Genomic DNA, 22,286 nt, shown 5'->3' on the forward strand with positions numbered 1-22,286 from the left:
TAGTTAACCTCCCTACCTTTCCTATATTTCTTCTCTCTCTCTCTCTCCCTTTGTTGATGAGCCTAATGATGGTGAAGAATTGTGGCTGAGCTTTTTTTAAGGGGTTAGAGGGCATTCGTTAAGCAACCCACATTGAGTGGCACCTGGTTACACAGTTCGCATTCTGTGAGGCCTGGTTTTCATTGCACTTTTCTTTCACGCTATATTGCATATGTTAAAGTCGTTTCTTTCTGACATGGATAGTGCATTGCATCTTTTTTGCGAATAAGCTTCAAGCAGCGGCATAACTCTGTAATGGAATACTAGGCTTCCCCAGAGGGGGCCGAGACTCAACAACATTCCATCTTTTGTATGTTCTTACATGGTGTTTTTTTTTTGCGCGATAGTGATTACGGACATTGGTGGCGCCGGCGGCAGATAACTACTTTGCCAACAACGGCCATTGTTGTGATCTCATAAAAGCTTTAACTGTGAAACGGCATGATGCCGGTTCCTCGGAAACTGTTTTCGTGGTACGTCGCAGTTTGAAAGGCCATGTAAGGAAGCACGTGGTAACAGTGTCACCCAGAGCACCTCCTGTATCTCCCCCTCTTACCACCTAGCAGCTGGCACTGCTCAGACGCTATGCAACATCTATAATTAGGATGGACTATTTATACCACAGTTCACCCGCCACAGTGGTCCCGTGTCTGCGGTGCTTGACTGCCAACCCGCAGGGCGCAGAATCGATTGCCGCTCGTGGAGGCCGCATTTTCGATCGAGGGGAAAATGCTTGAGTAGCACACGTTCAAGAACCCAGGGTGGTTCGAATTTCTGGAGCACTCCGCTACGGCGTCAGTCACAACCATGTCGTGCTTTTGGACACTAAACCCTATCAATAATTGCTATTACAAGACACAGCCGCACATCCACTTGTAATTTCGCAACATGTCACGATCGCCAATGCTACGAGTTTTTCTATCGCTCGCGCGACGTTAGTCGTGTATTCCCAATTTTTTTTGTTCTTGTTTCTTTAATGAAGGGGGACTCAACCATTCTTTGAGTATGTTCAAACGTGTGTTTGTGCGCATGCGCGTACCCATGAAAAAATGAAACAGATCCCACGTACCTTGGAATCCATAGTATGCGATACATACGGAGAAACGATTTAATTGTTTATTGAGCGAAACCTTAAAAAATGGCGCTAAAGAAGTGTACAAATATTATAAACACAGACATGTATGTTGAACAGTGGTATATATTTTATATAACAAGTGGTTTACAGTTGCGTAATGATACGAGGAACAACATAGGTATTACCAACACCAGAACCAGCTAGGAAAAATGTAGCGCTTGTGCTTGCGAGAATAGTAGCCCTCGATAGTTCTACGTAGACCAACTTGGCGCTTTTTTACAATTGACGTTAACCTGACTTGACGCCTGTGTGATTGGAGCGCATATGTAATGCTTATAACAGTAAGACGGTAAGTTGGGCTAGTTGGTTGCATGTGCATAAGTGAACTATTGATCACACTGCACGAAAAAGAATATATATAAATATATATATATATATATATATATATATATATATATATATATATATATATATATATATATATATATATATATATATATATATATATATATATATATATATATATATTCCTTCACCAACATTACACCTGTATAGGGTTTCTTCAAAAGCAGTTCCTAGATGTGGCGTGCCTCTTGAACACGCGCAGAATTCTTGGTTACGATTCCTACTGGGATCATGGCGTTCATTCTTTGCGTTTGTAAGGTGAACACGACCACTGTCGCTTTTTCGTAAACCTCTCGCATCTAAATTACCAATATATGTTCTCGCTCTTTCTCGGTAGACAAACTGTCAAATACCAATGGCACATACCCGCATACCCGTGGCACATACCCACTGGTGGTACACAGGCATGTGCCACACGAGTCTGGCAGATAGATAGATAGATAGATAGATAGATAGATAGATAGATAGATAGATAGATAGATAGATAGATAGATAGATAGATAGATAGATAGATAGATAGATAGATAGATAGATAGATAGATAGATAGATAGATATGCAAGAGGGGCTTGCAGTACGCAAAAAACGCTTCGCAATTAATTGAGAAGGGGGGTTGTTCAAGCTCTCCCCCACTGGCTGCGCCACTATGAGATGAATGCTGTAAGCACGTGCAATTGATCCACCATTGTGCATACAGTGCTTGATGAATTGGTACGTCATAAGCTCGCATACAGCAACGAAACTAAAAATAATGTGATCGCCATCCTATACTACTATTGTCGATACGGTTGACACGGCCTTGTGGCTTTCATCATCGGCACGTTCGCAACGAAGATTCTGCTTACACTAATGCCCTGTGTGTGTGTGTGTGTGTGTGTGTGTGTGTGTGTGTGTGTGTGTGTGTGTGTGTGTGTGTGTGTGCGTGTGCGTGTGCGTGTGCGTGTGTGTGTGTGTGTGTGCGTGTGTGTGTGTGTGTGTGTTCAAAACATTGACAAGTATTCTTTGTCTTTCATTGCAGGAATCGCTGAGGCTTTATCCGCCAGTTCCGCTCATAGCTCGCAACGTCGACGAAGACATGAACGTTGGTGAGAAAGTTGTTTGCTTCTATTTTTATAGAATGTATACAAGCTGCTCGTATGTACAATATTGCTATTATTTTAGCCAAATAATAACAGCGAGACGGAATGACTAAGGCAGCAGCATGAGCAAGAGCACGTGTTGGTGCGCGCATGACACTTCGGCTTGTTAGTTGAACAAGTAACGGAATATCTGCTGTAACATACACGGCAGCAAAAACTACGAGCTTTAGCGTACTTTCTATAGGTTTATAAAACATTTCTATAGTTTTCAATTAATCATGGCTGTCCCTGTTTCGCGCGCCAAAACCACAATGTGAATATGACGCATGCGGGGGGAGGGGAGGCGGGAAGCCCTGGATAAACTTTAGACCATCTAGGATTCTTTAACATGTACCCGAGTATAAGCACATGAGTGTTTTTGAATTTTTCTCCATTTGAAATGTGCCCACCACCACCGAGAATCAAATTATATATATATATATATATATATATATATATATATATATATATATATATATATATATATATATATATATATATATATATATATATATAATATAGCCGCATGTTGTTAGGCACCTACCGAAGTCTTGCGCCGCTTCCTGCTCTTATGAATTCTGCCACACCAACTGACAAGCCAAACGCGCCAAGCTAAACGCGCCATGCGTTTGTGTCACCACACCGTGTCACCACACCACGCGCTAAAAAAAGAAGCCTGGTGGTTTTTCGAAGGCGCGGCACGAGGCGGGACGCAAAAGAAGTTGACGAGGTTTTTCACTAGCGAGCTTAGGACAACCTTGGTGTATTTAGTCGATGGGCACAAGTTCGCCATTAATAAATAGCTGTTTTAGCTTCCGGCGCTGTATTTGTTCGTTACAAACTGGTGGAGGTGCTGGGTATGATTCCAAGCCCATATCAGGATAGGGAACATAGCCCAGAACCCCGAAGGTTGGAGCAAGCGCAGTTGACTTCCGTACACCAACGAACGAGTCACTGCCTACGAGGTGAGCAGCCCGAGTTTGGTGCCCTCTTCGATACTTCGAGACCAGTGGAGGACGTAAGTTCCGGAGCCCCTGCAATGGCCACCCAAGCGACTTCATTTGCATCTCATATCGTCATGGACCCGCCCCTCATACCAGAGGTCTTTCACGGTGATATTTTCGAGGATTCCGAGGACTGGCTCAACAGTTTCGAACGTGTCGCCAGACTGAACAGTTGGAACGAAGACAGGAAACTTCGCTACGTCTACGTGGCACTGCAAGATTCTGCGCATACGTGGTTTGAAAACCACGAAGCGTCCTTATTGTCGTGGGACGACTTTCGAAGAGAATTTCTTGCTACGTACCCAAACACGGACCGCAAAGAAAAGGCAGAGGCCGCTCTTCAGAAGTGAAACCAACGGAACAACGAGAGCGTCGCCACGTACATTGAAGACATGTCTCGACTGTTCCGCCGGGCCGACCCGAACATGGCTAAGGAAAAGAAGTTGTGGCACCTGATGCGTGAAGTGAAGGAGAAGCTTTTTGCAGGCCTGGTGCGTAATCCACCCCGCTCTCTTGCTGAGTTCAGATCATAGGCGACAATGATAGAAAAGACTCAGCAGCAGCGCGCGCGCCAATACAACAGGGACGTAAGCGTCTCATCTGTTAGCGCGGCGTCGACAACTCTCACGAGTAACATTGACCTCTTGCGTGAAATGGTGAGGGCTGTGGTAAGAGAAGAACTTCAGAATATACAAATGACTCAAGGTCATCCAGCGATGTCCTCATTTGCCGACGTTGTGCGCGAAGAAGTGCGCCAAGTGGTTCTTCAACCGCAACTTCAGGTACTACAGCGCGCACAACCAGAGCCTCCACCTCAGTTGTCGTACGCGCAAGTTGTACGACAGGACCTCGGACGCATGAATTGGACGGCTGCGACTGCTGTGATGCCTCCGAAGCTTTCTCCTAGTACGCCGCTACCAATGCCGGAAGCAAGACCACGTAAGAGTGATGTATGGCGCACTGTAAACCGGCGGCCCTTTTGCTACCACTGCGGAGAAGCAGGTCACCTTTACCGGGTGTGCCAGTATCGTCGAGCGGGACTGCGTGGTTTTCCAGTCAATGCACCGTGCCCACGGAACGGAGAACGGCCCTGCGAAATCGAAGAATACTTGTCTTCACGCTATTCACCTCAAGACACGCAACAACGGGAGTCACGTTCGACAGCACCGATGCGCTATCGGTCGCCGAGTCCTCGTCCGTCATCAAATATCCGAAGACCACGTTCACCTAGCCCGCGGCGGGAAAACTAGAGCCAGCAACCTCTGGAGGTGAGGCCGCTGATATACTGACCACTGAAGGCCCTCCATTGTTAGCCTGACAGGACGGTGGCAGTTACGCAATGACAGACAAGTGCAGTAGTAGCGACGTTACCTCCGAGATATTAGTCACTATCGACAACCTCGAGGCCATTGCGCTAATAGACACTGGTGCAGACTATTCCGTTGTCAGTAATGCTCGCGCAAAGAAGCTTAAGAAGGTGATGACTGAATGGACTTGACCTCAGATACGTATCGCTGGAGGGCACTTAGTTAGTCCCGGGGGGTTATGCACCGCAAGGATAGGAATAGGAGGATTTGTGTATGTTGGCAGCTTTATTGTGCTTCCTGAATGCTCCCAGGAACTGATCATAGGCATGGACTTCTTGTAAACAAACAATGCAGTCTTCGGCTTGCAAGAGCCCCAGGTTTCGTTTTCTACGGAGAATGCCGTCGCATTCTGTCATGCGGAGAAACCAATCGTTCTACCTCTCCGCATTGTGGACGAAGATGTAACCGTGCCGCCATGTTCTAGTGTGACCGTTCTTGTGAGGAGTGAAGTTCCCAGTGTCTGTGACAGATTAGCGGACGGAAACATCGAACTGCTGCTAGAAAAAGGACTATGCGTGGCAAGAGGCCTGGTGAGCCTTCGTGATGGATGTGCGTATGTCCTATTAACTAACTTTCGAAATGAGCTGCAGCATGTTGCGAAGGGAACATCCGTAGCACCGCTGCATGAGTACGTGCAAGTCTCAGATGTTTGCACTCTTGATAAAGCTTCAGAGACAATAGATAACGTACTCCAATCAGTAGACATTGACAGAGAGCTCTCGTCATATCAGAAGGAACAGATTGCTGTCCTCATCAGAGAGTTCGTCGAGTGCTTCTCCACCAAGTCGAAAGTCGGACGTACTCCCGTCGCAAAGCACCGCAACGTGGTCGAAGAACACGTAAGACCAGCGCCTATACCGAGTAGCGCCAAAAGAAAGGGAAGCCATTAAGAACCAAGTGCAGGAAATGCTCAACGATGATGTAATCCAGCAATCCAACAGTCCGTGGGCATCACCGGTAGTGTTAGTCAAAAAGAAGGACCACACTCTGCGATTTTGCGTTGACAACAGAAAGCTGAACCAAGTCACAAAGCGTGATGTTTACTCACTTCTGCGGATCGATGATGCCTTGGATAAGTTACGCAATGCTCACTTTTTTCATCATTGGACTTAAAAAGCGGATATTGGCAGATCGAGGTGGACGAACGAGATCGCGAGAAGACGGCGTTTGTGACCCCAGACGGACTACACGAGTTGAAAGTGCTGCCTTTCGGTTTGTGCTCTGCTCCCGCTACCTTCCAGAGGACGATGGACACTGTGCTCTCCGAACTCAAGTGGCAATCGTGTTTCGTCTACCTCGACGATGTAGGGGTTTTTTCGTCTACCTTTGAGCAGCACATCCATCGACTGAGAATGGTACTGGATGCCATTCGCGTGGCAGCATTGACCATCAAACCGAAAAAGTGTCACTTTGGATTTCGTCAGCTCCGGTTCCTCGGGCACATAGTTAGTGCGGAAGGCGTCCGCCCAGACCCGGGAAAGATGGCAGCAGTTGAAAATTTTCCGAAACCGCAAGACAAAGCCGTCAGATGATTCCTGGGACTATGTGCCTACTACAGACGCTTTGTTGAAAACTTTGCTAAGGTCGCTGAGCCTTTGACACGGCTAACGAAAGAAAGTGTACCATTCTCTTGGCGGGAAGAACAAGAAGCGGCTTTCTCGGAGTTGCGGCGCCGTTTGTGGTCTCCTCCAATACTTGCCCATTTTGATGAAGAGGCCGATACAGACATACATACCGACGCGAGTAACGTTGGTCTCGGTGCCATCCTCGTTCAGTGGCAGAATGGAGAAGAAAAGGTCATTGCTTACGCGAGCCATACTCTATCGAATGCTGAGTCCAATTACTCAGCGACAGAGAAAGAGTGTCTCACAGTTATATGGGTCATCAGCAAGTTTCGCCCATACATCTACAGGAGACCATTTCGAGCAATAAGTGATCATCATTCATTGTGTTGGCTGGCAAATATCAAGGACCCTTCAGGAAGACTTGCTAGATGGAGCCTGCGTCTGCAGGAACATGACATCTCTGTGGTCTACAAGTCGGGTCTCAAACACAATGACGCGGATTGCCTGTCTCGCGCGCCTGTTGAGTCTCCATCATCTGACCAAGAACAAGACATCCCATTTCTTGGAGTTCTGATTGTGTCGAATATGGCTCGTCTTCATCGAATGGACCCGGAACTACGCCCGTTTATCCAATACTTCGAGGGTCACCAAATTAAGGTACCACGAGTTTTCGTCCGTGGATTGACATCCTATGTCCTCCGGAACGACGTCCTATACAAGCGCAACTTCGGAAACAGCGGTGAGACGCTTCTGCTTCTTGCACCATCATCACTGCGAGCAGAAATCTTAGAAGCATGTAATGACGACCCATCGACTGGCCATATGGGTAGTAGTCGCACTTTGGCCAGAATTGGCTGGAAGTATTATTGGCCGAAATCAAGGGATTCGGTGCACCATTATGTTAAGTCATGCCGGAATTGCCAAAGGCGCAAAATACCACCATCGAAACCAGCGGGTCTGTTGCAACCAATAGAGCCACCAAAAGGGCCATTTCAGCAAGTGGGAATACATTTGCTTGGTCCATTTCCTCTCTCTTCATCAGGAAAGCACTGGATTGTTGTAGCAACAGACTACATGACTCGATATGCTGAGACATCACCTCTCGCAAAAAGAACGGCGAACGAAGAAGCCCAGTTTTTCGTCACTCAGATTGTACTGCAACATGGCGCACCAAAGGTTGTTATTACAGACAAAGGAACAGCACTTACTGCCCGTTTGATGCAGTCTGTTATGAAGCTCACTCACACCGACCATAGAAGGACTACAGCATACCATCCGCAAACAAACGGATTAACCGAATGACTCAACAGAACTCTCGCCGACATGATCTTGATGTATGTGGACGTTGAGCACCAGACATCGGACAGTATTTTGCCTTATGCTACATTTGCGTACAATACCGCAGTTCAAGAAACGACACACTTCACGCCTTTTCAACTTGTTTATGGTCGGACGGTCACAACGACCTTAGACGCGATGTTACCTGTCAACGATTCGAATGAGAGTGACCCACACATCAGCGACTACATAGAAAGGGGAGGAGAGGCACGGCAATTGGCAAGACATCGTATCATTTTGCAACAAGACTCCGACGCAAGTCGCTATAATCTGAAGCGGAGAGACGTACAGTACAACCCCGGAGACAAAGTGTGGGTGTGGACGCCTTTACTCGCACCTGGCCTATCGGAAAAACTGATGCGGCGCTATTTCGGCCCTTACAAAGTTCTTCGCCGGTTAGGCACGCGAAACTACGAAGTAATTCCTGAAGGCCAAGTGTGCTCAACCCGACGCAGGAACCGCCCAGAAGTCGTACATGTAGTACGAATGAAACCGTACTACGAAAGGCACTGAACGAGACAACTGATAAATGTGCTCAGGCATCAGATAAATACTCCTTTACAAAACTGTTCGACGTCAGCGAACGCATCGGGACGATGCGTTTCGGGAGGGGGACTAATGCCGCATGTTGTTAGGCACCTACCGAAGTCTTGCGCTGCTTCCTGCTCTTAAGTTTTCGTTTCTGTTCGTCTGACATGACATCTTTCGGGGAGAGGGGGAATCCTGTGACGTCAGAAGGCCGGGATGGTTAGGAAAAGTAGAGGAGAAAGAAGTGCGTGATAGAATAAACATGGCGTATGAGCCAAGCCACGTCTCCCAGTCATCATAGCGTCATATATATATATATATATATATATATATATATATATATATTGTTACTGCATATGTTATTTGGGTATAAGCCTCTGGGTAGCGGGGAACAGGCAGATTAGAGAAGGACGTTCGGCTAGCGAAATAGGCCTCCGGTGCACGACCCCTTCAAGCCTCCCAGTACGCCACAGCGTAATAAACCCATTTATAAACGTAACAGAGTGGTGGAGGTGCTGGGTAAAGCACGTCGACGAACCACGGAGTCACAGCTGTCTGAACTTCGCCGGAGCCGTCGTCTCTCCGGTCTGCCACCAACAACAACCGTCATGGCCGAGAGCGAAGGTCATGGCTTCTGAACCACGCAAAGGTCAGTGCCGGCTGCACCTTGGTATTGCTATATGGAACCCCGCCCGTTCGCGGGAAGAGCAGGGGAAGATGTGGATGCGTGGCTGACACACTACAAAAGGGTGAGCCAGTACAACGGCTGGGATCCCACCGAACAACTGGGGACTGTCGCGCTGTTTCTCACGGAAACCGCCTTGATGTGGTACGAAAACCATGAAGATTCATTAACAACGTGGGATCGTTTTGCCGAAGAACTCAAAAAATGCTTCGGCGACTCTGATGCGAAAAAGAAAAGCGCGGAGCGCACTTTGGCTCAAAGAGCCCAGACACGTGGAGAAACGTGTACCACCTACATAGAGGAGGTTCTGATGCTCTGCAAGATCCTAGACCCGCATATATCTGAAGAGGGCATGGTCGGACACCTTCTGAAAGGTATAGCAGAGGACGTCTACAATTTCTTGATAGGCAGGGTAGACCTCACTTCCGTCTCCGCCGTCCAACGTCACTGCCGTACTTTCGAGAAGCTGAAGACCCGTCGTATTGCCCCGAAATTTGGTAGGCTGGCAAATGTAACAATGGTCGCCAGCGTTGACGTAAGCCCGCCTGCCGACCTTGCCGCTACTATCAGGGCAATAGTGCGCGAAGAGCTACAGCGACAAGACACACTGGTCGACGACACCATTCATCATCCGCCTACCTGTTCATCCTATTACCCGGCACCATTCGCTCCTCTGCCACCATCGGTTTGTGTGACGGACTTTAGCGAAGCTGGAACTGCTTGGCCACGCCGAGACTCATTCGCGCCTGACCAGCGGTATGACCGACACCTTCGTACCGGCCCCGCTCCACAGAGGCGGGCAGTTCCCATTCAGCAAGCTGATCCACTCCGTTCGGGTAGGCGACCTTTCACAGCGGAGCGCTCTCAGCAGTGGTTCGGCGAACGACCCCTACCCGTCTGCTACAACTGTGGCGTCGAAGGGCACATTGCCAGGTACTGCAATACCGGCAGCCGCCGAGTTACGACCGCTCACCAAGATCCCACCTGTCCGCACGAGCACCAACATTCCCTGGAAGCACATCTCACGAGATAAGGCCACTGCGAAACCGTTCTCCGGCCTCTGACCGCAGTCTGACACCCCCGCCAGCCGCTCGTCCCAATCGGTCGCCGTCTCCTAGGCGCCGCTACCCTTCGCCGCCTCCGGAAAACTAGTCGGCGCGACCGTTGGAGGTGAGGTCGCTGGACAGTCATCGATTTCCACAAAAATGCCTCCTTTAATTTGCATGTTTAAAAATAAGGTTCGTGTGCTAATTGACGGTGTCTCAACAATCGCCTTAGTGGACACAGGTGCAACCATATCAGTGATGAGTCTAGCATTCAAATCCCTTCTTGGACGAAAGGTTATGTTCCGTTGGGACCGTGCTGATACATTTCGTGGAGTGAGCGGAGATGTCTTACAACCTGCTGGCGTTTGCACAGTGACTGTTAGCTTGGGTGGCCAGAATTTTATTGCTAATTTTGCTGTTCTCTTTCATTCAACGCATGATGTAAAGAAAGAGAACAGAGCAATCCCTGTTCGCTTTCATTCAACGCGTGATGTAATTCTAGGACTCGATTTCCTGAATCTTTGTGGTGCCTCTGTCGATTGCCGCACAGGAGAGATCACAGTAGATTCAAATGTTCCAGTAGCGTTTATGGAAAGCCCGTTTTGTATGGAAAGTACCCTTTGCGTGTCCATGGACACAATTGTACCACCCTTGTCTGCCAAGTGTGTTCCTGTCGTCAGTTCCCCTGCAACCGAGACGACATTTGATGCCATCGTAGAGCCCATTCACCTCAGCTGCATAAAGAAAAATGTTCTAATACCCTATTGTACGCTGTCGGTTGTGCAAGGTCATACTGGTTTGTGGGTGATCAACGGCTCTAATGAACCTTCGGCACTGCCAGAGGGTCTACAACTTGCTAAGATCCGTCAACATCAGGTGTTCTCCCTTGCCATGCTTGCAGAGAGCAGTGATTCTCCGGATAACCCCGATTCCATTCATTTGCACGCCAGGGACACCTCCATAATGGCAATGATTGACAAGTCTCTTAGCACCGACGAGCGTAATGACCTGGCGAGTATTCTGCGCAAGCATGCTGGTCTTTTAGATTTCGCACAGCTACAGGCTCCACTGTCAATCCCTGTTTCTCGCGTAAAGCATCGCATAGATACGGCATACCATAGACCTCTCCGACAAAAGCCATACCGGGTATCGCCTTCGGAACGCGCAGTGATAAATGAACAGGTTGGCGAGATGCTAAAGAAGAATGTGATTCAGGAATCATGCAGTCCGTGGGCCGCTCCCGTAATATTGGTCAAGAAGAAAGTTGGAAAATGGCGATTTTGCGTTGACTACCACCATCTCAACGCCATCACAAAAAAGGACGTGTACCCACTGCCACGTATTGATGATGCTATAGACTGTCTTTCATCAGCCTCCTACTTTTCGTCTATTGATTTGAGGTCAGGGTATTGGCAAATTCCAATGCACGAGGAAGACAAAGAGAAAACGGCATTTGTTACACCAGATGGACTTTTTGAATTTAATGTGATGCCATTCGGACTATGCAATGCGCCTGCAACTTTTGAGCGCTTCATGGACAACATTCTGCGTGGTTTGAAGTGGGAAGTATGCATGTGTTATCTGGACGATGTTGTGATTTTTGGGCGCACTTTCTGTGAGCACAACACACGCTTCGACCTCGTGCTGAACTGCCTAAGCAAAGCACGCTTAGTGCTCAACTCGAAGAAATGTCGTTTCGGAGAACGCCAAACACTCGTTCTTGGACACTTGGTGAACAAAGAAGGCGTACGGCCAAATCCCGCAAAAACGGCTGCAGTGGAGGCGTTCAAGCAACCTCGCTCAGCGAAAGAACTACGCAGCTTTTTGGGCCTCTGCTCATACTTTCGTCGATTCATCCCTGGATTTGCCAATATCGCGCACCCACTCACGTGCCTGCTTCAGAAAGGCGCGCCATTTGACTGGACTCCGGAATGTGCGTCCGCTTTTTCTGAGTTCAAGTTCCTTTTGACATCCCATCCGATTCTTCGACACTTCGATCCTCTGGCTCCCACACAACTTCACACGGACGCTAGTGGTGTCGGTGTTGGGGCCGTGCTGGTTCAACGCTTGGATACCAAAGAACACGTCGTCGCGTATGCAAGTCGCTCGCTAAGCAAGTCCGAGCGTAACTACACCGTCACAGAGCAAGAATTCCTCACAGTAGTCTTCGCAGTGCAGCGCTTCCGGTCCTACCTGTACGGACGGCCCTTTAATATCATGACAGATCATCATTCGCTCTGCTGGTTAGTCAATCTGCGTGACCCATCTGGTCGACTGGCGCGTTGGGCACTCCGTCTGCAGAAATACGACTTTACGGTTTTCTATAAAAGTGGTCGTCGTCCCGCTGATGCAGATTGTCTTTCGCGACTACCACTCCCGTCGACTGACTGCGACGCGGGCAACTTGGACACCTACATGGCGCCATTGGACCTGCCATTTCCTGATGCCAATGCCTTTAAGAATGAGCAGCAAAGGGACCGCACCATACAGGAGCTCCTTCCTACCGAGTCAAGATCATCGGCGACTCGCTTCTGCATGCGCGACGGGCTTGTGTACAAAAAGAACTATGCTACGACCGGCTTACAATATCTTCTAGTGGTTCCGAAGAGCCTTCGCGTTTCCGTATTGCAGGCCATGCATGATGACCCAACGTCCGGCCATCTAGGCACAGCGAAAACTCTTTGCCGGCTTCAAGAAAGATTTTACTGGCCGAAAATGCGCCAGACGACGGAACAGTACGCCTCTAGTCGGAACGAGTGCCAACGCCGCAAGCGCCCTACCAGTGCTTCTCCAGGGCGACTACATCCTATTCCACCCCCTAGAACTCCATTCGAGCAAGTTGGGATTGACCTTCTAGGTCCCTTTCCGAGGTCTTCTAATGGCAATCGCTGGATAGTCGTATGTACCGATCACTTAACACGGTACTGCGAGACAGCTGCTATACCATCGGCAACTGTAGCTGATGTGTGTTTATTCATGCTGCGTTTTGTGGTTCTACGACATGGACCTCCTAAAATTGTTATCAGTGACCGTGGGCGACAATTCACTGCAGACGTCGTGGAAGAGATGCTTCGCCTATGCGCTTCAAGCTTTCGGCAATCTACGCCATATCATCCCCAAACAAATGGCCTGACGGAACGAACTAACAGGACTCTCACGAACATGCTTTCTATGTATGTCGCAGCAGATCACAAGAACTGAGATGTCGTAATACCTTTCATCACTTACGCATTTAACGTCGCACAGCATGAGACTACCAGCTACAGTCCGTTCTTTCTTCTGTATGCTCGGCCACCTCGTCATACCCTAGATACCGTCTTCCCGTTTTTGGACCACCATGATTCAGGTATATCCCAGATCGTCTGCCGAGCAGAAGAGGCCTGACGTTTTGCTTACCTGCGCACCCTCGCTTCGCAAGATCGCTCGAAGACACGTTTTGACCGTCGACATCGACACGTGACGTATAATCGCGGAGACCTCGTGTTACTGTGGACGCCAAATAAGAAACGTGGGTTGTGTGAAAAACTGCTTGCACACTATGCGGGACCTTATGTTGTTCTACAACGTATAAGCGATTTAACTTACCGCGTAGCACGTCTTCATTGAAATAGCCGACGGTCTGCAAAGACTGAACTTGCCCATATAGCCCGTTTGAAGCGCTATATTCACAGAGAGACTCTTTAACTCGCCCGGTGGGCTTCGTCTGCGCGGAGGGAAATGTTACAGCATATGTTATTTGGGTATGAGCCTCCGGGTAGCGGGGAACAGGCAGATTGGAGAAGAAGACGTTCGGCTAGCGAGATAGGCCTCCGGTGCACGACCCCTTCAAGCCTCCCAGTACGCCACAGCGTAATAAACCCATAAACCCATTTATAAACGTAACTATATATATATATATAGACGTAACTATATATAACTATATATATATTTATAAACGTAACTATATATATATATATATATATATATATATATATATATATATATATATATATATATATATATATATATATATATATATATATATATATATATATATATATATATATATATATATATATATATATATATTTATATATATATATATATATATATATGAGATATAACAGACAGTAATGCCAAGGAATGTACAGGGGAAGTTATTAGAACCAATGGAATGTAAATAAGAAGAAAGAAAAGTGGATGAAAAAATAACCAGCTGCTCACGGCTCGTTATTTTTTCATCCACTTTTCTTTCTTCTTATTTACATTCCATTGGTTCTAATAACTTCCCCTGTACATTCCTTGGCATTACTGTCTGTTATATCTCATTAATATTGTGTTAAAACACGGAAAAACGAGCCCTTAGGACACTTCTTTCCCTTATATATATATATATATATATATATATATATATATATATATATATATATATATATATATATATATATATATATATATATATATATATTTATATATATATATATATATATATATATAGGGAAGGTTAGTAGACTGAATTGTAAGGTAAATGTGAAAATATAAATATCCGTAGGCAGGAACCAAACCAGCGACCTTCGAATAACGCGTTCGATGCTCTACCGCTGAGCTAGCATGGCGGCTATCCTCCCAGCCACTTTATTGGGTACATATGTGATTTTAAATGTGGGATTGTCAGTCAGCACCATCTGTAGCCATGTCTGCAAGTGTGGCACACTTTTTGTGAGCCTGTGTGGCGTCACGTAGCACGTGAACTTATTCCGAGCTGGCAGCTGACGAAGAGTCCCTCATATACAACCTAAGGCACCAAGTCTGCCAGTACGAGACCCTCGTTAATGAATAAGGGAAAGAACTGTATGCTTAAGGGCTATACTTAAGGGTTTTCTCGCGTTTTGACACAGTGTTTGTTGTGTTTTGCCGCTCATAAGTTGATCGTGCGGATGGGACAGCACCAGAAGCTATGTTATTCAAAGCTTCTTTCTCGGATCTCTCTCGGCAAGGTCGCAAATTGCTTCCTTTGAGCATGGAACGACAGCGCGGGAAGCTACGTTATACAAAGCTTCTTTCTCGACTCTCTCTCGGTATGCCCGTTTAACTGTACACCACTTATCCTCTGGAATGCAAACTACGTCCGTCTCCTCCGCTGCTGGGGACAAACACACAATGTGAAACGAACCCGCTCTGCTAACCGGCTTGGAATGTTTGTGGTTTAGAGACAAGTCGCCGCTGCCGGGGGCAAACGCACAATGGGATTAAGCGACCCCGTCCTGCCTCCGCAGCCGGGCGCGAGCTCAGTGGAAGTAGGCGACACGCTTTGCCCTGGCGATCGGCTCAAAGTCGCAGCGATGCACGACCCGAACACAAGGAAAGCGGAGAAAGTCAAAGGCCGATTGCTACCTGCGGGGGCAATTACGTTCCGCGCGCAATCATTCAATTTCCGGCTTTGGAGGTTCGTCTCGGCTCGCTGGGTGTGGGAAAAGGGCATGAATGTACCGGGTCTACAATGCCGATATCTCCCGAGCATTAGAATTCCTGAGCGCGCGGGAAGTGGAGAGAGAGAGACATGATGGGAAAGAGTACCAAAACGCCTGTTTAAACTGTAGAAGTGCTGCTGTCGAGAGTAAGGTCAGCCCAGTAGGGAGTGACTTAATCTGAGTGGAAACAGATTTGATGAGAGAATGTTGAGGCGGACCAGCAGTGGCCCCCTCCCCTTTTTCTTTGTTACCGCAAGATGCTTAAGACTGGGGGAATCCGTTTCTCTTCAGTCGAGGCTGCAATCACTTAACTGATAGATCAGTACGACTCCGTACGATGCAACTTTTGTCTGGGCCGTAACCACTTGGTGGTCGAACAGTGAGACTAAGTACGTTGTATGTAGTAACAGTGTTCTAGGCTCTAACTTAAGAAAGGTTAAGTAGACGAGTAAGACGCTGTTGATGTCTGTGTTATCATGAGTGTGCTTCGGCAAGATGTACATATGACTGTAAATATTTCGTTGTAATATACCTTCAAGTTTTCATTACCTCCAACCTGCCTCCTGCTTCATCGACACCGATCATCTCCTTGACGGGACTTCAATCCATATCAAGGAGATCAACGAACGAGAAGGAAAACTTAACTGGCGCAGTCGATAGGGATCGGCGAGCTCTGCAGCACCATACACTGGACCAGCGCTGAGAGGACCGAGGGGCAAGGCATCCAACAGCCACCAGCGGCAAAGTCGAGACGCTCCCACAGCAGCCAACTCCGGCACCGTGGAGGAGATCCGGGAACGACAGTGCATACAGCAAAGGGTGAGCAGGATTTCTTGCGTTCTTCTCTAGTTGGCATGGCAGTTTATGTGTAGAGCACATGGTGAGAACACGCGGGGGTGCTAAAACAATGGAGTCTAATGAAGATGAGGGTACGAGTGCGGCAGATGTGAATCGGAGTCGAGAACCATCCAATGATGGTATTCAAAATTCTGATCAGTCAAATGAGGTGACAGTGCCTACTCATAGGCAAGAATCGATGCAGCAGGCATCTCAGGTTTTGCCGAAATCAAGCGAAGCGAGAACGCTCGAGCTTGAAATTCAAAAGCTCAATCTTCAGATTCAGTACGAAAAGCTATTGCAGGATAGAATGAACGCGGAGTGTCTCAATGGCACGTTGTTCAACTCTGGGTCGGAGACGGGTGATCAGAGGCGCCGGGGTTTCGATTCTGTTCAGCAATGTGCAAAAGTTCTAAAAGGGTTCCGCCTGCCGGGTGACGCGGATGTCCCATTATGGTCTGAGGAAGTACAAAAACTTTTTGCTACTTACCAGGTACCGCACGAGAGCCGCGTGCATTTGGTTATGCCAGCGCTAACTGAGTGAGTCCGTTACCTACTGCGTAACCTCAACCCTCAAGAGAGTGCAGATTATGAGTCAGTTAAAGCAGCAGTGCTGACGGAACTGAAGCTTTCTCCGGCAGAGTACCTGCAGAGGTTCGAAAGAGCAGTAAAGCGTAAGGAAGAGACGTGGGCGCAGTTCGCGTCCCGCGTGAAAACCTATTTCTCGTACTACCTCCAAGTGAGAGAAGCCGACACGGTAGAAGTGATGGCAGAACTCATGGTTGCTGACCGCATAAAATCGGGCCTTAGTATGGAGGGTCTTGAGTATGTGAAATTAAGGGAAGGCGAGGGATGGCTTAGGCCAACTGAGATCGCGAAAGTGCTCCAAACTTTCGAGCCAGCGAAAGGGAAAGGGCGTGCTTCAAAGCAACCAACTGTAGAAATGGGGCAGAAGCTGGCGACACGAGTTGAGAAAGGGGCTCTGAAATGCCACTTATGTCACGGCTCAGGCCATTTCGCTAAAGAGTGCCCGAAGGGTAGTGATAAGGAGAACAACCCCAAGAAGGCTACCGAGCCAAAGCGGAAGGTTCAAAAGGTAACGTTATCCCACGAGACGGATACTGAAATACCTACTGGAGTACTTAGCGCAAAGGTGAAGTCTCTGAAACACGAGGGTGAAGGCACAGATAAACTGCAGTTAATTCCTTTATCATGTGCAGGCATATCCGCAGATGCGATTTTGGATACGGGGAGTGAGATAACCGTCGTCCGGGAGAGTCTGCTTCCGCGAAGTGTTGTAGAGCCGTCTGGCACGGTAAGATTGGTGTCCGCTTTTGGTAAAACTATCGAGGCAAGGCTAGCTACGTTACCGGTCAAATTAAATAGCCCGCGAGAGGTTACGGAGCCTCAGAACGTCGACCTACTCTGCGCGTTAACTGATGAGCTCGTCGAGGGCACAGATTGTTTGTTGACCAAGGACGATTGGAAACTTTTGTTGAAGGCCAGCAGCCCTCTGGCACCCTGTCGAGCGCCGGCCGAGCCTGCTCACGAGGCGGAACAAGCAGTAGAGAAACAAAAGGTAGTTGCCTGCGATCTTACCTTGGAGGAGAAAGATAATTCCGGGGAAGAGGCGCAAACTGATGAAGAAAGGGAGGCGTCATTAGGCCAAAGAGTAGAGTTCCGCAATGTGCAGTTGGGCGACACTACGCTAAAGAAATGTTGGGAAGATGCGCGTAGTGGGAAATCCGGCATGTTCATTTCAGACGGACTATTATACCACTGCGACTCAATAGCAGGCACTCGAGTGAGTCAGCTAGTTGTCCCCAAAGATAAGCGCACTGAGGTGATGCACTTAGCACACGAGTCACTATGCGGAGGTCACCTAGGGTCAAAGAAAACAAGAGCTCGCATTAGGTATAATTTTTTTTGGCCGGGTATGGCGAAGGAGATATTAGAGCATTGTCGTTCGTGCCATGAATGTCTAATTCGTTCAGACAAGCGTCGCACGGATAAAGTGCCTATAACTCCGCTCACTAGACCCGAGCACCCTTTCCAAGTTGTCAATGTAGATGTGATTGGACCCCTAGACACACCGTCAGCGAGAGGGCATAAGTATGCGCTGTGCTTAGTGGATCTTTGCACGAGGTGGCCAGAGGTGATCCCACTGCGCTCTTTGACAGCTAAGGCGACTTGTGATGCACTGATTGAGATATTCAGTCGCACAGGCGTTCCGGAGATGATCTGCTCCGATCACGGCACTAATTTCAAATCGCAGCTCACGCAAACGATGCTGGAGAAATTAGGTTGCATGCCAAGATTTTCAACCCCAGAACACCCAGAGAGTAATGGAGTTGTAGAAAGGTGGAACCGAGTACTCAAAAACATGTTGTATCATGTCATTCAAAGAGACTCCAAGAATTGGGACAAATTAATCCCAATGGTTTTATGGGCTTATCGGGAAGTCCCCCATGAGGTAACCGGAGTAGCTCCGTTTCGTCTATTGTATGGAAGGAATCCCACGGGACCGCTTCTAATACTGCAGAAGACTTGGACGGGAGAAATGCCGGTGCCCGCAACGTTGAGAGAAAACCCCGCTAAGTATTTACAGATACTTAAGGAGCAGCTCGAGACGGCCGCTAATATAGCTGAGCTAACTAGTGCAACTCATCAGGAGAATTACGCCAGTGCTTATAATCGCAGCAGCAGGCTCAAAGCTTTTAACGTTGGCGACCAAGTTGTGGTTTTCGACAATGATCGGAGTGGTAAAATGTCACCTAAATGGCTAGGCCCATTCACAGTGGTTGGACGTGAGCGCGAACATTCGTACCGCGTTGAAACACCTGAGGGAAAGGTGAAAAGTGTCCACGCCAACAACATTCGACCTTACTATGCAAGAGTCAGTCATATTGGGGTCGTCTTCGATGAGGACCATGATTTTGGGGAGGTGGAATATGCCCCACAGCCAACCACTGTGAAGCGGGAAGAGCTAGTGGTAACGAGCGAGAAGGTTGCTCACCTTGATGCTGATGCGCAGGCGGAAATACAGGCGGTGTTCCAAAGACATTGCACCCTCTTTGACGGCACTCCGGGTATAGCAAAGGTAGATGAACATAAAATAGAAATAGAACCGGGTCACCAGCCAAAAAAAGGCGTTTCCGTATCGGGTGCCGGAACTATTAAAGAAAGAAGTCAGCCGGCAAGTTGACGAACTTTTGACTTGGAAGTTGATCTACCCCACGGAGAGTGAGTTTGCACACCCGGTGGTATGCGTCGGAAAAAAAGATGGGACTATCCGCATGTGTGTGGACTACAGAGCGTTAAATGCCGTCACCAAAGCGGATGCGTTCCCGATGATGAATCCTCAGGAATTGATTTTCCGAGTAGGCAGAGCGCAGTTCATTACGGTAGTGGACCTTAGGCGCGGGTACTGGCAGGTACCGATGGAAGAAAAGAGTCAGAAATTCAGCGCATTTGTAACGCATGAAGGTCAATACGCATGGAAAGTGATGCCTTTCGGGCTGAAAAATTCCGCGGCAACCTTCCAAAGAATGGTGAACAAACTCTTGTCGCAACATCAAGTGTATGCCATGGCATACCTAGATGATATTGCTATTTTTTCTAGCACTTGGGAGGAGCACTTAAGGCATCTAGACATTATTCTTAAGGTCTTAGAGAAGGCGGGACTGAAAGCCAGCCCGGAGAAGTGTCAGATTGCGCAATCCCACATACATTACCTGGGGCATATTGTCGGTTCAGGGACACACGCACCAGACCCAGAAAAGATAGCAGCAGTTAAGAACTTGTACCACCGCGCACCAAGAAGGAACTACGCAGCCTGTTAGGACTTTGCGGCTACTATCGAGAGTACGTCCGAGGATATGCAGAGGTGACGAGCCCGCTCACGCTGTTAACAAAGAAAGCGGTACCTAATAAGATACCCTGGCCGGAGGAAGCTCAGGCGGCATTTGAGCCTCTCAAACGATCTTTGTGCGAGGCCGTGGCGCTAAACACCCCTGAGCCATCTCAGCCCTACTGGCTTTTCACAGACGCATCAGCTACGGCGGCGGGAGGAGGAGGAGAAAAACTTTATTCAACAGAGGAGTTTGGAGCACGCAGGCTCCCGGGCCCCCGCACGACCCCTTTGCGCTCAAGCGTTCATTTGGTGGTGGTCCATGACGCTGGCAGCCCGGTCGGCCGCCATGGTCTGCTCAACCGGGTCCTCTGAGCGCATGTTTGGCACAAATGTCAGCCGAGGGAGAAGAGAAGCCTATTGCCTTTGCAAGCCACCGCTTCTCACCGACCCAGATGCGTTGGTCGACAATTGAGAGGGAAGCGTTCGCAATAATATGGGCCTTAAAGAAGTTTGACTACTGGCTTTTCGGTGCCATAGTAAACGTCGTTTCCGACCACAATCCGCTGTCGTACCTTACAACTTCGACTCCGCACGGGGCGAAATTAACAAGATGGGCGCTGGCTTTACAGCGATATCATGTGTCGGTACAACATCGGAAAGGAGTATGTAACGGTAATGCGGATGCGTTATCTAGGTTTCAGAATAGTTCATGGAAGCCATCAGAATAACAGTGCCATGCCAACTGGGGGGGACGTGAATGTTCCTGCCCACGTGCTGCTGTATAATATGGACTGTGTGATTGACAATTCAAGAAACAGACACTAGTGATCTCACTGCTTGAAGCAGCAATGCTGTACTTGATTGTTTAGCATGTATTTGTTTTCGTTTAGTGTATTCTCCTGTAGTGTTGACTTGCAATCGTGTTTGATGCTTGTGTACAACTGTTGTGTGGTTAGAAAATCCAGTGACTTAATCGCGGCAGTGCTTTATCGTATCACTGAGCGTAAGACAGCCCAGTATACTCTTTAGGGGGGACGTGTTGTGTTTTGCCGCTCATAAGTTGATCGTGCGGATGGGACAGCACCAGAAGCTATGTTATTCAAAGCTTCTTTCTCGGATCTCTCTCGGCAAGGTCGCAAATTGCTTCCTTTGAGCATGGAACGACAGCGCGGGAAGCTACGTTATACAAAGCTTCTTTCTCGACTCTCTCTCGGTATGCCCGTTTAACTGTACACCACTTATCCTCTGGAATGCAAACTACGTCCGTCTCCTCCGCTGCTGGGGACAAACACACAATGTGAAACGAACCCGCTCTGCTAACCGGCTTGGAATGTTTGTGGTTTAGAGACAAGTCGCCGCTGCCGGGGGAAAACGCACAATGGGATTAAGCGACCCCGTCCTGCCTCCGCAGCCGGGCGCGAGCTCAGTGGAAGTAGGCGACACGCTTTGCCCTGGCGATCGGCTCAAAGTCGCAGCGATGCACGACCCGAACACAAGGAAAGCGGAGAGTGTCAAAGGCCGATTGCTACCTGCGGGGGCAATTACGTTCCGCGCGCAATCAATCAATTTCCGGCTTTGGAGGTTCGTCTCGGCTCGCTGGGTGTGGGAAAAGGGCATGAATGTACCGGGTCTACAATGCCGATATCTCCCGAGCGTTAGAATTCCTGAGCGCGCGGGAGGTGGAGAGAGAGAGACATGATGGGAAAGAGTACCAAAACGCCTGTTTAAACTGTAGAAGTGCTGCTGTCGAGAGTAAGGTCAGCCCAGTAGGGAGTGACTTAATCTGAGTGGAAACAGATGGGATGAGAGAATGTTGAGGCGGACCAGCAGTGGCCCCCTCCCCTTTTTCTTTGTTACCGCAAGATGCTTAAGACTGGGGGAATCCGTTTCTCTTCAGTCGAGGCTGCAATCACTTAACTGATAGATCAGTACGACTCCGTACGATGCAACTTTTGTCTGGGCCGTAACCACTTGGTGG

At 48.4% G+C, this 22,286-nt stretch overlaps 1 protein-coding gene across 1 annotated transcript in view; it reads left to right on the forward strand.

Annotated features, from left to right (window-relative positions):
- LOC119161235 (cytochrome P450 4V2) overlaps positions 1 to 22,286 on the forward strand; it is a 118,333-nt gene that overhangs the window by 83,473 nt on the left and 12,574 nt on the right. Inside the window, exon 9 of the mRNA XM_037413609.2 lies at positions 2,536 to 2,602. Coding sequence (XP_037269506.2) covers positions 2,536 to 2,602 — 67 coding nt within the window. The remainder of the gene's footprint in view (positions 1 to 2,535; positions 2,603 to 22,286) is intronic.

This window comes from Rhipicephalus microplus, chromosome X (assembly GCF_043290135.1).
Source record: "Rhipicephalus microplus isolate Deutch F79 chromosome X, USDA_Rmic, whole genome shotgun sequence".
NCBI classification, from domain to species: Eukaryota; Metazoa; Arthropoda; class Arachnida; order Ixodida; family Ixodidae; genus Rhipicephalus; species Rhipicephalus microplus.